Source organism: Coturnix japonica, chromosome Z (genome assembly GCF_054131305.1).
Source record: "Coturnix japonica strain WE chromosome Z, WE-NBRP24, whole genome shotgun sequence".
Lineage (NCBI taxonomy): Eukaryota > Metazoa > Chordata > Aves > Galliformes > Phasianidae > Coturnix > Coturnix japonica.
This window is the reverse complement of record NC_140702.1, coordinates 2,342,979-2,361,453: the sequence shown is the minus strand read 5'-3', so window position 1 is coordinate 2,361,453 and position 18,475 is coordinate 2,342,979. Positions and strand designations below refer to the sequence as shown.

The 18,475-nt window shown below is 43.6% G+C and overlaps 3 protein-coding genes across 4 annotated transcripts in view; all 3 read right to left on the bottom strand.

Annotated features, from left to right (window-relative positions):
* Positions 1-425, bottom strand: part of LOC146753436 (uncharacterized) — a 13,353-nt gene extending 12,928 nt beyond the window's left edge. For both annotated transcript variants that reach the window (XM_085530501.1, XM_085530502.1), the window contains exon 1: positions 336-425. The gene's annotated coding sequence lies outside the window, so the exon portion shown is untranslated. The remainder of the gene's footprint in view (positions 1-335) is intronic.
* LOC146753435 (obscurin-like) lies at positions 336-11,455 on the bottom strand. Its single transcript, XM_085530505.1, has 11 exons — positions 11,183-11,455; positions 10,672-10,934; positions 10,164-10,449; positions 8,432-8,698; positions 7,996-8,108; positions 7,121-7,274; positions 5,248-5,409; positions 4,519-4,623; positions 3,348-3,617; positions 1,250-1,516; positions 336-605 (listed from the first exon to the last, which is right to left on the bottom strand). Exons 4-11 carry the CDS (start codon positions 8,688-8,690, stop codon positions 433-435), a joined length of 1,503 nt encoding a protein of 500 aa, XP_085386631.1. The 5' UTR covers positions 8,691-8,698; positions 10,164-10,449; positions 10,672-10,934; positions 11,183-11,455; the 3' UTR covers positions 336-432.
* Positions 9,733-18,475, bottom strand: LOC146753434 (obscurin-like). The gene is made up of 10 exons (XM_085529363.1): positions 18,469-18,475; positions 17,454-17,756; positions 16,788-17,054; positions 15,815-16,090; positions 13,624-13,899; positions 12,457-12,732; positions 11,499-11,517; positions 10,782-10,934; positions 10,164-10,401; positions 9,733-9,750 (listed from the first exon to the last, which is right to left on the bottom strand). Exons 1-10 carry the CDS (start codon positions 18,473-18,475, stop codon positions 9,733-9,735), a joined length of 1,833 nt encoding a protein of 610 aa, XP_085385489.1.

Genomic DNA, 18,475 nt, shown 5'->3' with positions numbered 1-18,475 from the left:
GTACAGCTAGATGATGTGAAGGCCATCCCTTCAGCTTATACTTAGAGGATATTTGCTCCCACCGTTCCCTCAACAGATCATTCCTGAATTACTGGTAATGGAACAAGGTGTAGTGAGATGCCCATTTCCAACACTACCCCAGTGTTTTGGGTAGTTCTCACATTTGTGTAAAATGGTTCCTCCTCTTACTTATTTTTAAGAGAAATTCTCAGTGCTTCAAGGTTCAAGTAGAAGGTTGCTATTCACTTTAACCATATTATGAGTTAGCTCTCACGACAATCTTATCAGAAGACAGCTGAAGGAATCAGACCTAAGAATCTCTCCCATCTCATTACCTTTCACAGACAGAGAGGCTTTGGAGGTTAGACCACGGGCAGTAAAATCGACTTCCCCAGCGTCAGTAGGAGTCACACTTTTGATAAGGAGAGTCTCTTACCAACCCACGTTAAAAGCTTTAAATCGTCCACCACTTTCCACTCTGCTTCCATTCAGTGTCCACATGAACTCATCAATGCTTTCATGGGACAGAATGCATTCAAAAGTGCAATCTTCTCCCTCCGGGATTTCAGTGTTTTTCAGCCATTTGGTAATGCCAATATTCAGCTCTGGAAGATAAGAGATGGGTTAGTATGAGGTTTATATGGAGAAAAGGCATTTGTGATTGATGTGAGTAGCAGTACTGGTGTTTTAACTCAGGATTTGCAGATCATGGCTGCGTTCCTCACTGATGTATTCTCTAAGACATTCTCCACTCAGAATTACCAGAAAGCTATAAAAAAAAAGAGACGTGAATCTCTTGGCTTTGCTCTGGAAGAACTACAAGGCGAGCAGCTCAGTCCATGGAGCACAATGAAGATTCAATGAGCTACAGAGGGAAAAACCTAACAGAGAGGACAACTCTAGGATGCTGCGTGAGAAAAAGGGTTTTGCCTATGACAAGAAATTAAATGTTTCTATTAGCTCATTTGTTACCATCCTACCCCTACTGGTGTTCAAACCATTTCTCCATTTTAGGGATGTTTAGAAAGGAAACATTTCCAGGACATTCTTGATGTGTTTGGTGATTTTCATGGCAAAAGGAGATACATTTACATCAAAAGCAATGGGAATTCTGCAGACATCACTGTGCTAAATTGCAGAAATACAGTTCTATTGTAGAAACTATTAAAGCTCATCGGGGAATAGGTGTAAGACATAGTGACCACACTGAATGTGCTTTCAGCACTCCTTTACTTTCCACAGTACTTACCCTGAACGCCGACCTTTGACTTGGCAACATCTGTGCCAATATCACGGGTATAGAATCCTGCATCTGACTTCTCGAGGTCATGGATAAGGGGACATAGGGTCTTCCCAGACTGTACCAGCTCATACTTGTTGCCAGAAGTGAGCACAACACCGTCCTTTTTCCACATTGGTTTGACCTTCTCTTTAGAGACTTTGCATTCCAATTTAGTCGCACCCCGCTCCTCATAAAAAACATCATTCAAACACTTCATGAAGACAGCAGGCTTCTCTGCAATTAAACAGGCAAAACAGAACAACGTGATACAAAAGTTGAGACATTTCCAGTTGCTTTCAGATTTTTAAAGAGGGATCAATAAATCTTTACCAGTACTGACGACACCAATGTAGAACCTAAAGCGGTTTCATGTCTGTTGACTGAATATGCTTTATGGAATTCTGAACTAATCAGTAAGAGAATACAGGGAACAGGAGGGACAGCCTGCATTGCCATGGGTGGGACTGATAGCATATGAAGTAATTGGGATGCAGCTCTTCTAAAGCTGGAGAGCTGGCATCGCCCTCACATGGAGCAGAGCTCATACAGCAGAGCTCAGTATTAAGAGGATAAGCTGCTAAACACTTTTGATTTTCCTGTTTTATTGACTCCCTTTATCTATCTTCTATTTCACACATCAGGTGTTTATACTGGGAAAAAAAACATCCACCAAATGCAAAAGAAAGGAGAAAGAGGAAAAACTTCAAACTCTGAGTGCATAGAGTAAAAGAGCTTAATTGCTGGGGAGAGCAGATTAGAATCAAAGTATCCTTAGAATTGGAACAGACCCTTAAAGGCCATCTAGCCCAGCTCCCCTGCAATAAACAGGGACATTCACAGCTAGATTGGGTTGCTCACAGCCTGGTCATTAGTCATTCCAGAGGCAAAACACACACTCTGAATGATCTCTCCCTGCAGTCATAAATCCTTGGAGACAACAGAACTGACACTGCATGTTACTGAAGCAGTAAAAGAAATTGCTCTTGTAACTCTCCTTGTGTTAAGTAAAATGATGATAAAAAGCAATGGAATGCTTTGGCAGGACACCAAAACCATCCTCCTTCGTTGATATCTGCTGCAATGGAACCTTCCACTGGAAGAAAGCCCCTGATGATTTGTCACCCCAGAGAGGTGAGCTTTAGAAGCAGGATTGCTGCACAATAGAATGAACTGGAGCTCCTTAGCATCTCTTACATCCAGGAGGGCTGTGATCAGACCCACCTATCACCTTCAGGCACGCGCTTTCTGACACCTTGTCTGACTTCACTGTCACTGTGCCAGCATCCTCAGGCTTAACCTGCTTCATTGTCAGTGTGCAGCAATTGCCAACATTCTTGATGTCATTGTAATTGTTGGTGTAAAGGAGGTTGCCATTCAGGAACCATTCAGAAGAAAGGATGAGGACAATTGGAAGAAGAGGAAAGTGTCTTGCGTCTATTCCATTCCAATTAATGTCATGTTCACAATGGTTCTTTGAACCACTCTAAAGATAAAACAAATGATTGTCTATAGGGAATGCCATTGACTACATTTCTATAAAGTAATACTGTATATTATCTACCAAATGCAAGGTCCAGCTCTTGTTCTGTGCTTATTAAATTGCTCCCAGTTGAGGCTTTTATTCAAGTAAGAGTGAGTTGAAAATATAACAAGTACTTTAGGATGTGAATGGAGACTCTTACGCTGGGGACAACAGCAGATAAAAAGCCTGGAAGTTTCTTTCAGATGAAATCAATGACAATGACAAACTGCATCAAATTTAGGTGCTACCAAACTTCAACTTGTCTAGTTCAGAAATACAATTAATTTCACCTGATTTGACTTCTTTGCTATAGCTAAGGACAAAACCTCAGCTCTGTAGATCTGAATAGTAAGCACATTACAAATATACAAGCAGATCTTTTACTGAGATGCAGCTGTCTCATTTAGTGTCCAACGACTTTGAACTGGAAATGGAGCAGACCCTCCAGACACACACACAATATTTCAAAGACCCCAGTGAAGGAAGACTGGACATTAATTAATTCTCCATCTTCATGATGTAAACCAAGCCAGGATATGTTACCTCTGACGAGCAGATTGGCTGTGGATTTGGATTTGCCAATTGAGAACTGAATGGTGCCTGTCATATCAGTGGTGGTTTTCGGTATGGTCAGCCGGTGGATGGTGCCTTCTTGCTGCATAATCAAGTTTCTGCCAGCCTGTAAGACTTCCCCACGTAGACACCACTTGGGAGGTTTCACAGAAGGAATGGATATCTCGCATTCAAATTTGGCTTCTTCAAGCTCAGTCACATCCTCATCACACAGCTCCTTTACTAGATTAATGGATTGCTCTTTAAGAAGGATGGAACAAGAGAAAGCAGAGATTTAGAAGGAATGTAAAAAACCCTTACATTATCACCCTACTTACTCACGTCAGCATTACTGCACATGAACACTACACCTATCAGCTCAAAATGCCTTAAAACATCATTAAACAAAGAATAGAAAGGAATGTTGTTATGAAGTCAGACAGTAAGACTGACAACCTGAAGAGAGCCCAGATCTTCTGATTCCCAGTCCAACATCCAAATCAAACCATGACCTTCCCATCCCGATATCAAACTCCTCACATTACAAGATGGAATAGAGCATCAGTGAAACACGGACATTCATAATTACTTTGATTAAATACAGCAACTTAGCTCGTAAAAACAAGTTTTCACCTAGTAAAGGTCTCTGTAGCTCAAATGTAATGACTCAACTTAGTAGAAATTCATCTTCTAGGATGTTCTTGCCCTTATAACAGTGGCAAAGCTGGGGACTGAACTCTTGAGCACTGTGCTAACTCAAATGTCTCCCTTTTCTTTATCACACTTAACATCATATATATACCCTAACATTGTATTTTAAAAAAACAAACAAACAAAAAAAAAAAACTGTGCTCTTTTCGAACAGCAAGAGAAAGTGAAGAAGAAGTCAAGCTATATTTTTTATCCCTCAACGTTCAAACACAAATCTGAAGTCTAAAGGTAGAAAATCAACTTCCTAGGAAAATAATCTGTTTTACTTAGCAAAAGTAAATCCCAAAAGACAAGCTGGATATTTTGTGGGCAGAAAGGCAGGTAGGTAGGAGTTTTTATTTCTGTGAAAGGTCCTGGTGGTGTTTAACTTCCTTGACATTCGAGCAAAGGATGTTAGCTGGTTTATAACATAAGGTAATTTAAGCAAAATCGTCATCAGAAGCACAATTACCTTTAACTGTAAGATGGGCACGAGATTCTGCCTTTTCTGATACAGATTTTAATTCTGCTGCATCCTTGACTTGGACACGTGTGTAAGTCAGAGAGCAGGTCTTTCCTGAAGCAGAGAACCACAGAGTCACTAAGGCTGGAAAAGACCAATAAGGTCATCTAGTCCAACTGCCAACTCATTCCTACCAAACTGTGCTCTTGAGAGCAAACCCACAACTACACTTGGCTTCCTTGAGCAAAGAGCTCTGAGGCACATGGCCAGGCTGAGCATCATCCATCTGGTTTCACAGCATCAGTACCTGTTCTCTCATGTCAATTAAACCACCCATTCCCTTACATCCACATCCCCACCAAAGCGGAATCTAAACATGGCTTCTACAAGGACTAAACAAATGCGGCCACCGTCACCTTCAAAGTACCTGATACAGAAGGATCACACTCACTGTCAGACAAAACCTCTTTGGAGAGGTGAACTGACTGCCCTGTTCACCCCCACTTTGGAAAGAACTGCATTCATTTCCTACCTGCTCCTGGCAGTGTGGGATGGTGGGATAGCATCACACTTCCCACACTAAGCTTCCCACCATGTCACTTGTTCCACCCTAACCTCAGTCCCAAAACAAAAGGGGAACTCCCTTCTGAACCCTCTTCACTTCATTTCAGATGTCCTTTCTGCTTGATCTCCAACCCACCACCCACTCAGGAGAAAGATCCCCCTCTTACACCCTACCATCTTGTTGCATTCTGATGTTGTCATCAGCCTTCCGCTTGTTGTCATCTTTGTACCACTGGCTCTGAACCTCATCGTGTGAAATCTCACAGACAAAAGATGCACTCCCATATTCATTCACTTCCACATCTTCCAGTGGTTTAACAATCTTGATATCTCCAGCTGTGAAACAGTAGAGATATATTTGTCAGGGTATTTCCAGAAATGAGTCAAGCATCTTTTCCTTACACATATTTGCATAGAAAATAAGTAGGATTTTGTTTTATTCTAAACCATCATCCATTCCTGCGTCATTTCTGTCTTCAACACAGTAAATGCATTATTGCCCTTGAACTTAAACATAGACTTACTAGCTACAATGGAGCTCCCTGCAAACAGTTTTCATGGAAACCAGAATCTCATTTATTCTAAAACCTTTCAAGCAAAATTAAGGGTAGAAAAACAATAGAATTGAATGAATCTTTAAGGTCATTTAGTTCCAATCCCACTGCTATAGGCAGGGACACCTCCCTCCAGACCAACTCTTCTCCTCAGGGTCAAGGCTTCTCTCAAATCATTCTCCTCTAAGCCTGTACCTGTGCTTGGCATTGCCCTGACCCAGGTGCAGGGCCTTGTACTTGGCCACACTCAAGTTCATGAGGCTGCCAAGGGCCCACCTCTCCAGCCTGTCCAGGTCCCTCTGGGTAGCATCCCTTCCCTCTAGCACATCAACAGCACCGCTCAGCTTGGCGTCATCTGCAAACTTGCTGAGGCTGCATTTGACTCCACTGGCCATGTTGCCTACAAAAATGTTAAAGAACACTGGTAACAACACCACCCTCCACCTGGACACTCAGCTATTGACTGCAACTCTCTGAGTGTGACCATCCAGACAGTTCCCTATCCTGCAACTGGTCCATCCATCAAAACCATTTTTCTCCACTTTGGTGACCAGGATGTCATGCAGGACGGGATCAAATGCTCTGCACAAGTCCAAGTAGATGATGTCAGTTGCTCTCCCATTATCCACTGATGCTGTTACTCCATCATGAAAGGCCACCAAGTTTGTCAGGCATGGCTTGACCTTGATGAAGCCATATTGGTTACCACCAATCACCTCATCTTTATTTTCCAAACTATGCCAAGGAGAACTAGACAGAACTCTACAATGTCGTGTCACTACAAACCTGTCTGAACCATTGGCTTCTCTGCATGCTCATCACTAGTCTCTCCTTAGCTTGTGTGCCCACAATGTATGGGGAATGTCAGCAACAAATCTTACTTAGGGGACATCTTTTCTTCAAAATCCCTTGAACATCACACAATCCCTTTTAACTCTCCAGGTCTGCACTTACTTATGTCAGAATCAGACCATATTTCTGTGCTACTGTTTCCCTTTCCTTCTGAAGGGCTTGGATACAACTTGGATTAACCTCAGGAGCAGAGTTCCTGCATAAAACAGCCAGTACTGAAACAGCAACCCAACCTGGCTGCAGTCTGAGAGAGAAAATGAGAGTTCACCAAACTCATGGGACAGGACAGATGTTCATGTTCATGCTAACACTGAACCCAAGTGGCCACATGAGGACAGCATCTAGTAGGAAATCAGAAAAAAGCATCCTTTCAGACGTCCCTTTGGAAGGTGGCATCTACCAGGGCACAGCAGACCCGTGTGTTCAGTAACCAGTCTGATACATCAGAGCCCCGTGATGAGCTACAAACTGGGGTTTAACTAGTGCAACACACGGAGGGAAAATCTGTCATAAGCATAAAGAAAAAAGAGAAAGGTATCCAAAATGACTAACCAAGAAATGCCCAAACTGCCCATGAAGCATTTCTTCCTGTGGTACAAAACACCACAAGAGGATTTATTTGCTCTTTCAGTTAAATATACCATGAATCTTTAGGGTAACTGACGTCTTGTCTTCGTCTGCTTTGCACGAGTATGTTCCCTGATCTTCATATTCACACTTGTGAAAAATGAGGCTTCTCTTATTTCCCTGGGAAGAAATGCCCACTTTTTTACTTTGACGCAGCGCCTTCCATTCCTAGAAGGGAAAATACCAAGTCAGATCTCCATTAGTCCTTCCATCTCTGCACTGAGCATAGGCAGCCTTCAGATCTATGCTTAATTCACCCGCTTCCCTAGAATTAATGGAACTGTGCTTACTGGAACATATGCTGAAGCTTAAGCACAGTGCAGTGTTTTCAACATGTAGGAATGGCTATAGAACATGCATAAATTCTGGCTGACCTATGACAGCTTAAAGCACTGTGGAAAACTGTCAACAAGCCCGTTTGGACATCACCTTGAATAAATGACGTTATCCCCAAGTAAGGGAAGGAACAGCTGAGCACCGCGGAGGTACACAAAGTGCCAGAGCAAATTCTCACACTGTCAGGTGCAAAGAAAACTCAGATTTCACCCTAAAACCCAGTTCACAACAAGGCTACAAAATCCTGGCTGAGAATTTCTGTGTTAGAGTTGAAGCTCAGCAATGTACTGTACTCCAACCAACAATATTTTGTGCAGCAAGACCTCAGGAGTTCACAAGAAACACAAAACAAACTTTCATTTCAACTTGATAAATGAACTCAGGACATAATAACAAAGAGTGCTGATCTGGGCAAGCAAAAGAGCATAAAGAAAAGGGAGCAGTGCAAAAGCTATCAAGCAAAAGCTCAGACTCGCATCCCTTGGAAGTGAAATTAAAGGCTCTCATTCATTTCCAGACAAGTCAGAAAGGAAAATACCATTACATGCCATACCTTGAACCACTTGATGTCCACGTTGGGCCTGGACAGCTCACACTCAAATGTGACCTTGTCCTTCTGAGTGACGCTAATGTCTGCCAATGGTTTGCTGATTTTCACAGGCAGTTCTGAGAAGGAGAAAGAAGGATGTGGATTTAGTTGGGAATGAGGTCTCTAGGGGCATCTGGCATAAGGAATAATGAAAGGCAGTGCCTACTCTCCATGCTTACTAGAACTTGTCATTAACAACAAAAAAACCTATTGTTTTGAGCACATTATCATTACTTGTGCTAGGGACAACAATGTTACAACAATCCTCTTGATATTTCAGGGATACTCTGGTGGCAATGGCCCAGTGCAAAACATTCTTTGCAGCTGGAAGGAAAGCTGGTTCTGCTGTTCAAGTAATCTGGGACAGGAGCAGATAAGCACACCTTGCACCAACCAATACCTGTCACAGTGAGCCTCCCCGATGAATTCATGCCTTCTGCTTTAAAGGAAATGAGTCCTGCATCTTCAAGGCTCAGAGAAGAAAGTGTCAAGGAATGTTTCTTCCCCTGGACACCCATCGTGATATTTGGTGCAGGCTTCAGCCGCACGCCGTCCTTCTGCCAAGTCCCTTCCACATCCTCATGGGACACCTCCACCGAAAAGGTGACAGTTCCCTTCTCAGGGAATTCCAGGGGCTGCAGATCTTTCACCAGCTTCATCTGCCGCACTGAAAGACAACGGGGACAGGTTGGAGATCTCACACAAGCAGCTGAGAAATAGAATCATCAAAGGAATCAGACAAAGGTTTAGGTTGGAAGGGACGTTTGAGAAAAAAAAAGCCACCCAACCAACCTAGTCTTCACTCATCTCACCCTTCCCATCCAGCTGCTGCCTCACAAAAGGGGTAAAATAAAAACTCTCTTGGACTAGCAGAGAGATTTGCAATGAAGTAACTTAAGTAAGGATGGGAGACTGAAGGTGTTGGGGAAGACATCCAGGCTTTAGCTACAGGGCATGCACGCTGAATCACAAAACAAAGGCCAGTCAGAGAAATCAGAGCTTTGTCAGAATTAATGGGGTTGTTTCTACATGCCCACCCTATCTGCCAGTGTAAACCCTTCCAGTGAAAAAAAAGAAAGCTACATATAGGTGGGGAGAAATGTTGGTGAAATTATTTGTGATATTTTTGCTAATAATATGCTCAAAATCCTGGAGCAAGACTTCAAGTTAAGCAACTCAGTCTGTGTAAGTAGACTTACAGAAGGGAACCATAAAGCTTATGGAAGGGAACTGTCAAGCTAATCCACAGCTAAAACAGAGTAGAGACGAATTGCAGGAGCTTGTTTACTTTGCAGAAGTGTGAGCTTTAACCACTGCTGAGCTCCTAGTACAAAAGTCTGAACCAATGCAACAAACCAACCCGTCCATGTTGCACGAAAGAATGTACTGACACCACCAGAACACAAAATTCTATGGCTGAAAATACCCGCAAAAATCATCCAGCCCTTCTCCATTGCTCCAGGACATGCTCAGCTCTTTGTGCCCCAGATATTTCACTAACCTTTCCTGAAACCCACAGTGAAGGCTTCAAAGCCCCTCCAAATGACTTATCCAGTCATCCAACCATTAAAAAGCTTTTTTGTTGTATAACTTGCATCTTTATCATTGCAATTTAGGTCTATTATTTCTGCACAGAGAACAGATTGTTTGCTTCCACTTTCTAAGAGCCTTTTATGTACTCAAAGCCTGCTATCAAGCCTTTCAGTACCTGTTGATGACCTACACAGCAGCAATTGGTGGCAGGGGCTTTGTAGACAAAAATCAGATAGACCTTCAATTCTGTCCTTGTCCATTCCGTAGCAAACATGACAAAAGGATGCAGGAAATAGGACAGAAGTACAGGGCTACAGCTGAGACACCGTTAGCTTACTTGAAAGGAAAGCATCCATAGATAGATGCACTCTTGTGTTTTTATTTTTATTTTTTCTTTTAGCTCTGACTGCTTATAAAGATTATAAAGAGGGTTAGTGGTAAGACTGCCCTCTCTTTCACCTTCTTTCAAGCATTACAATGGTGTCCAAGCCCAGGGCTGTGTCTCCCTGCCCCCATGGCAAGTAGGGCTGGCAGTAGCCACTGTGATCATAGAGAAGACCTGAAACCAAGTTCAAATCACATCCAGTGTCTTTACAGACCTTGCAATCATTCCACTTGCTTTCCATATTGATCTTGGCTTGGCTCTTGTCGTCAGGACTCTCGCAGCAGTAAAAGTCCCTGTCTGCAAAGGAGATGTCCTTAACTATCAAGATATACTTTGTTCCCTCAGCTTTGATCTCTGTTTTTTCACTGGCCTTCAATACAATGCTGTTCCTCATCCACTTGACTTCTGCAGGCTTGGTCAGCTCTACCTCCAGGGTCACTGTGTCTCTCTCTCTTCAACAGTTTTAGGCTCCAGTTTCTTCTTGAATGAGACTGAGGCCTCTGATCAGTGAGAAAAAATAACAGTAAGAACACAGTGAATCCACCAAACAGTTTTTTTAGAAAGAATATAAACAGTGGTTCCAGTCCCAGTGCATTCAGGGGAACCCTATTTAAGGAAGCAAAATTCCATATCGTCACCATAATCAGAGGAAAGGCAACATGTGAAACCCACAAACCACAGCACCAGTGACAGCCTATCAATGGGGCATTACAGCCCCTTACCTCGGACTCTGAGATTGGCTGTGCTTTCTACGCCCTCAGCACTGGCAGAGATTTCAGCTGCATCTTCCAGTGTCAGATCGGTGATGGTGAGGCTGTGGTTGGTGTCCTACTGTGAGATCACGAGTTTCTTACTGGCTTCAATCTTGACGCCATTCCTGAACCAGGGGACCACAGCATCACTAGGAGAAACAGTGCACTTGAACACAGCCTCTTTGCCTTCTTCAGAAGCCACGTGGTTGAGACGCGTAACAAATTTCACCACCCTGTGAGATGATGGAGAAGAAGAAACCACTTAGCAGCACATAAAAGATGTGTCCCTAAGTGTATGAGCTCCTTTAAGTTTGAGCACCTTCAAAGAGCCAACAGAGTCCATGATTTTATTGGAAGCATCAGATTTTATGACTCGCAGTAAGTGATCACCATAACTCACACTCACATCTCCTGCCTGTAGAGGAGATCCTCCTTGCATCTACAAAGATGCAAAGAAGGAATAAAAAAATTCCCATCTCACCAGTTGTTTCCAACTTGAAGGTCATCTTCTGGCCAGCAGCCTCGCAGATGTATTCTCCAGCATCATTCTTCTCCAGCTGCTCCACAACCAGACGCCGTGTTTTGCCCACAGATTCCATTCTGAACTTTCTGGAGGAGGCAAGCAGTCTTCCATCCTTGTACCATTTTACTCCAGTTGGATCCTGTGCTACTTCACAGCTGAGGCAGGCACTTGCTGTCAGGGCAGCACTCACCTCTTTCTGCACCTGCTCCTGGTTTATAAACACAGGTTTTGGCTCTGAGGGAAGAAAAGAAAAAGTATTGACTGAGGGACTGACATGTGAGCATCTTGCAGGTCTTTATATACAGGTTGGAACAGGTTTAGGTTACCACTTGTGCCCAAACTAATAGCCTTCACCAGAGAATATCAGCTCTTCTGTTGAAACTAAGTGTCAAATCTAGGCAAGAAAGAACCTAGGAACTGAAGGAACCAAGAGGGTCCTTGAACACCAGTCCCATGGTTGCAAGTCACTATGCAAACATACTGAACCCAAAAGAACATCTGTCCTGCAGGCAACCAAAACCTGAGTTCCTTTTACTTAAGACCCACTGTGAAACATCAAAACACATAAACATGTGATAGTCAAACCACTGGCTGCCTTTTCATGACCCAGAACAGTACTCCTGGCTTCCTGAACAGACTCCTCATGGCCTCTACCATTGCCACAACTGTGACTGTCAAAGGCACAAAGGAAATATGCTCACCAAAGCAGTCCTTTCTTCTTTGTGTGTGATTTGCAGATATCTATTTTACTTTGAGCTCTGGGAATAGTCAGCTCTACCAAGTCTCTTACTGTGAGTAGCAGACTCACCTATCCAGATGCAGCCTCCAACATAAAGGCATAGTAAAAAGGCAGTGTACTACTAGGAGAAGTTCCTGCTTCTCCTGCCATGAAAGCCTGCACGTACAACATGCACTCCAGCCTCACTGCACATACTTATCTTAGTCAAATGTTTCCGTGAACAAGAATTACAGTTTGGGATCTCAGGCACAGGAGAGATTTGAATAATATCTTGAATATTGCTTCCATTGTACATATATCAGTAATTATTATTCTACAGACAGACTGAAACAGGTCTTTGTGCCATACTAAAACCAAATACTTTCTACAAACCCAGGCAATCAAGTATACGGAAAAATCCTCAGCACAGACTACTGCAACTGGATCACTGTATAATAGAAACTAGATTTTACTTGACTGTTCTCTGCTGTATTTCAGACAACACCTGTCTTACCTGTGACATGAATCTTGAAGGTGAGTTTCTGGCCAGCAGCCTCGCAGCTGTACTCCCCTGCATCTTTCTTCTCCACCTGGCTCACCACCAGCCGACACTGTTTGCCCTCTGACTCAGCCTTGAACTTCTTGCTCCAGGTGATCAGTTTCCCCTCCTTGTACCACTTCACCTCCGTCTTCTTCTGGGCCACCTCGCAGCTCAGCGTGGCATTTTCTGTTGGTGCAGCCTTCACCTCCTTGTCTACCTTGTCCTTGTTTGTAAACACGTCTTCTTTCTCTGCAGGGACATCACAACAGTCACACCGTTTTGCTGTAGTCTGTGGCAGAGCTTACTCCAGTTCCCTGTTTTCACTATACTTGCCCTTCACAGGGAGCATCGTGATGCCTCATTAAGAAAGGAAAATACCTTCCCTTCTATTTTGCCTTGGGAAATGATAGGCATATCATATCATATCATATCATATCATATCATTTCATATCATATTACATCATATCACAAAGCTAAACATTTCGCAGTCTGATAGCAGATTTGGACATGAGATTTAGAACACCTGCATGCACTGCTGAACCTCCTCCCTTCTCTTTTTTTCTTCTCATATCTCTCTACATTTCCAGTAAATCAGAAGGGAACGGCCCTCTAGAACAGGTTGCCCAAGGAGACTGTGGATGCTCCATCCCTGCAGGCATTCAAGGCCAGGCTGGATGTGGTTCTGGGCAGCCTGGGCTGCTGCTTGGCAACCCTGCACATGGGAAGAAGGGGGTTGGAACTGGATGAGCACTGTGGGCCTTTGCAACCCAGGCCATTTATCAGTCTGATTATTGGCATTTTCCACCTCATTGTGTCCTTCAAATTTTGTAACCAGATCTCTTCAAACACCTCCCCTTTTCTCACTCCTTGCATGCCCGGTGTGCGCTTGCACTGTAACCCTGCAGACACCAGCTGACTACAAGAGCTGCACAAGTTACCCTCCTTGCCTATGGTTTGTTGCAGTAATTCATTCCTGGATGGAAAAGCACATGTAGAAAAGTGTTGCTATGACACTAGATGACAAAGAAAGTCCTATAGCCAAAATGTTTTGCACCAGAGAGGCTGTCAGTTGATCCTCCAAATGCAAGACATACCAAATGAATCGTTCCTTTATCTCTGGGATTCCAAGCATTTTCTCACCTCTGACTTTCACTTGGAATGTTGCTTTGTCATCTTTTGTTTCACAGCTGTAGCTCCCTTGGTCTTTCAGGGTCACATTTTTGACCATGAGCTTGCGCTGCGTCCCCTGGGAGATGATGGTTGTCCTCTGGTCCTGCTTCACCTCTGTTTGATCTTTCTTCCATACGACAGCTTCACTTGCAGCTGACACCTCACACACCAGCTCCAGGTCTTCAGAAGGACTGATGGATATTTCTGGAGTCGTTTTGGGCTTGTTGACAAAATTAATGGATTCATCTGAAGAGAAAAAGAGAAAGTGGTTTACATCCTGACTCAGGCTTATTCAGCACAGCATGAAGATACAGTTAGAACTGATTGTAATGTCTATGCTCATTACATCTGGGGGATCGAGTTTCACCTCTGGAGGTACTCACATACAAACATCTGCTTGATTCTCCTGTGTAAGGAAAGAGTAAGTTCTATGCAGACAGTTCTTATTTCTTCTAATCAATTCAGTATTCTGCACATGTTCTTCTGAAGCTAAAATGAAGGCAGCTAAGTAACGTGTTTGCAATGCATGAACAAACCTATTCAACACCTTGTCTCTAAGCTAACAAGCAGCGTTTGATGAGCACATCAGTATTTCATGCCCTTCATTCCATCCAGACACAACCTGCCTGAGGAGCAAGCTGATGGCTGTCAGCTACAGGCAGACCTAGCTTAGTATTGCATTTCTTAGAGCAACAACTGTTGCTTTCAGTCACTGAATATACCAAGGCCAATTGCTATGCCAGGCACATTTATGGCAGCAGTGAACAAATAATGCATTAAAAATTGTAATAGACAGGAGCCATCTATTCTTTTAAAACTAGGTGACCAAAGAAGAACAGTCCCTCTAGAGTCAAGCTGTTAAGAACTAATAGCATCAATCAATAACACATAGATAGATAACTTCCCTGCCCTAAGACAGGTGCTGCCTGTGACCATTAGGTGCTCCTAATTAAGCCCTCTTGATGGCTTTTTTGTCTGAGCCATGTGACATTTTGTGATAGGAGTTACTGCTAGTGTTCCCTTCACCCTACACCAAAGTAGGAGGTATCCATTCTCAGGGAATCATGCAGGCTTCCTCTGGATTTGATGCTCAGAGACAGCCCCAGAACTTTTAAAATCTTAGCTTAGCTCTCATGCAATAATGTTCATCAAACAGTGCAACATGCCCCCTGGTAAAATCCATCAGGGCCACATCTCCACAGTTCCTGAACATCTTCAGGGATCCCACCACCTCCCTGGGCAGCCTGTGCCAGTTAATTCTGTGGGCAGACCTGCCAGTATGAAATATTATGCTAACATGACAAACAGAGAGAAGAAAAGCAAAATTAAGACTAGCTGACAAGCCTTGGCAGGAAGTTCTGCTCTCCATCAATTTAGTCCCATTATTCAGTTCTCTTTGGAGCTGTCTCCATGCCTCTCTGGAGTTTGTTCTTTGAGAAGAAGCAATTAAGTAAGCTCTCCAATGCCAAACTGCATACACTACTCTAGGGCTTTGTTGTTTCTCCATGGATCAACAAGGGAGACAAGCCAGCAGAATATGATGAAGAGCCTCATGCATACTCAGTGTAAAAGAAAAAAAAAGGCAACTGTTGCTGGGAAGAAGGTGCATTTGCATTTGTGTCATCTGCAGAGGGTACTGCAGAAATGGAAAGTCTTCCACTGGAGCAAACAAAGGGCTCTCATTTATTGCAATCAAGGCCTAGCGTGTGGATCTCAGAGATCAGACCTACACCCTGCAGCAAAACAGAGACCTGCGTGGGAAAGTTCAGTTTCTCTCTACATCTGTGTCAGAAAAAGCCCACCATGGAATGACAGCTAAGTGAACATCCCTGTGACTCTTCACAGGTCTCTTCTACATTTGGGATCACTGCTACAAAAGAGCTGTTTACATCATGTCTCGTGGCCACCCTGAGAGAAGAGCAGGAAGGCTGGGATGCTCTTTTTCCTATCTTTCCCTTGATTTCCTCTATATCTTATGGACGAATCACAGGACAGAACACAGAAATCAAATGGCTCTACAAAGCAGATTGGCCAGTTCAAGTCAAAACAGCCACTGAAAACACCCCAGATGCTGTCTGACAACAGCTGGACTGTCGGGGAGTCAGGTGAATGCAGTCTGCTGGCCCTGGGCAGGAAGAGGACAGCCCAGACTGTCACATACCTTTCACTGAAAGCTGATAGAGCATTTTATCCCCCTCACAGATGCACTGACAACTTCCAGCATCATCCATTGAGACGCTGTGAATTTTCAGGGTGTGCTTCTTCCCCACATTTTGCAATTCATATTTTTCACTGGCCTTGAGCTCCTTCCCATCCTTCATCCACTCCACAGTAGCGCCTGTGTCTGAAAGCTCAGCCTGCAGTTTGGCTTCCTCACGCAGCCGAGCGGAGATCTTTTCTAGATCTTTGCTCTTATTGGTAAATCTCACTGCAGCACCTGTCAGGAGCAAAGGCCTCGTTATTTCAATTGATATCAGGCTAACGTGGTCAATGTTTGCTGCAACATCTCTGAAAAAGTATCACCTTCTGTTCCTGCACTCATCATTGTGTCAGTGCTGAGCAATTCAAGATATTTCATTTGGTCTTCTTGCCGGATTTACTAAGTAAAATTCAACCAAACATCTCCTTCTACTGATTAAGAATGCTCTAAACATGCTTCTGCAGAGGTTTCCACCCAATGACAAACAGCTCCTCCCATACTGAATGTTTATTTGTTCTATTTTGTCATGCAAAGCTGATTGATAGAGATATTATTGGCATGATTGCTCACCTACTTCTAAACTATTTCAATGCAATCAGAAAGGCTGTCTGAACCTGGAGCTGAAAGTACTGCTCTATGGTGATGCAGTGGTAAACCTGGTGACTGAATGCACTGGCCAATAGCTGTGAACTGCAGACATTCATCAGCTGACATGAAGCAATCTGGTTCAGATACCAAGCAGCTGGGTAGATTGGCTTACCCTACACTCAGTGCTATCATGTTTAGGTCATTACCAGGACTCACGTCAGTCCATGGGATGCAATTTCAGGTATTTGGTACAGTCAGTGAATGCCTGCAGCCCCAGTTCTAATCATCAGATCACAGCAACTATGCCTTGACTGTAAGAGGAAAGGAGAAGGATCAAAGCAAATACCTCTCACTCTCATCTTGGTGCTGACATCAACATTTTTGGCAACAAATTTCACTTCTGCTCCACCATCATTCTTGGTGATGTTCTTTATGATTAGGCTGTGAGTAGTTTGGGTTCTCTTGATGATGCAGGTCTCGCTTTCCTGTAAGACTTTACCACTGAGGTACCAAGTGCCGCAACACGTTGTTGTAAGGTCAATAGTAAACATGGCATCCCCTCCAGGAACAGCTTCACCAGTTGTTAGGGGGGATTTCACAGCCAGGACTGGTTCTGAGGAAGAACAACATGCATGTCTTAATGCTCTTGAGATGCAAGTCTGGTATCTCATTTAGAGATGGAAGATTAAATCATAGGGACATTTTTACTTCTCCCTTTGCATGAGTGCTGGAAGAAGCACTTCTATGCTTCAAATCTGTTACAGAAACTTCTGCCTCTGGTACACGTGAGATATCAAAAGATAATAATATTCATGTCTCTGTCACAGAAACAGAACTTGTATCACATTCGTGGTACCTGGAGGCTGATAGGAGATAGGAGAACTAGGAATAAAGGAAAGCCTTTGGTGTGTTAATGCACTACTATCCTTAAAGTCAAAGGAAACATCTTTAGGGAACCAACACAGCTGCTCAGCACTCACTGACCCATTTCCATTGGGGTTTTTGTGCTTACCAAGGTGCACGCTCCCTGGGAATTCCAGAGACGGGCTCTGTCCATGCGCATTGACTGCAGACACTCGGAACTGATCATCAGCCTCTTCAGACAGATTGCTCACCGTGAACTCTGGGACGGGGACATGAGACTCGTGGCACCTCACCCAGGTGAAGCCAGTTAGTTTCTTGCATTCCACAATGTAGCCATCGATTGGAATGGGGCGGTGCATCTTCGGAGGGGACCATGCCAGCGTCACTGAGGTTTCTGTTTTATTTTTCACCACGGGGTCAGCTGGGGGCTGGGTGGGAGGTTTTCTGGCAGCTGAACAGAAAGAAATACAGAAATATTAGCATAAGGTCATTTGGACTGGAAAAGACCTTCACGATCAGCAGACTCAACTTTCAGCATGACCTACTGAGTCCCACCATTAACTACTGTGGTACCTGAGGACATACATGACAAGCTTATTCCTGCAGGTATTTGCATAGTGAATATATTCACCCTCTGGTTGCTTTGGAACATTTTAGAGGTTAAAATCCCATCAGACCTTTTCACTGTGTGCAGCCACTGATACAGGCAGGAGGCTGGGAATTACCTGATGGGCTCTAGTTACAGACTACTGACACAGTAAAGGATTGAGTTCATTTCATTTTGGCCATCAGAAAGATTGATGTCTGGTTTAAGTCACCCAATTATAATTTAAGACTCCAATTACAATCATATTGAGAACAGCACATTCAGGAGAACTCATCTCATCTTAATAAACCTGAATGAAATCACAGAATCATAGGATCACAGGAGGGCTTGGGTTGGAAGAAACCTTCAAGATCATCCAGTTCTAAACACCCTGCCATGGGCTGGCTGCCCACTAACCAGCTCAGGCTGCCCATCACCCATCCAACCTTGCCTTCAACACCAAGGACAGGCATCCACAGCTTCTCTGGGCAGCCTGGAATGGAAGCAATGAGCCACATGTTGAAGATACTCAAATATTCATGACTGTAAAGAGAGCCAAATACTCCATACATATTGCCTGCCAT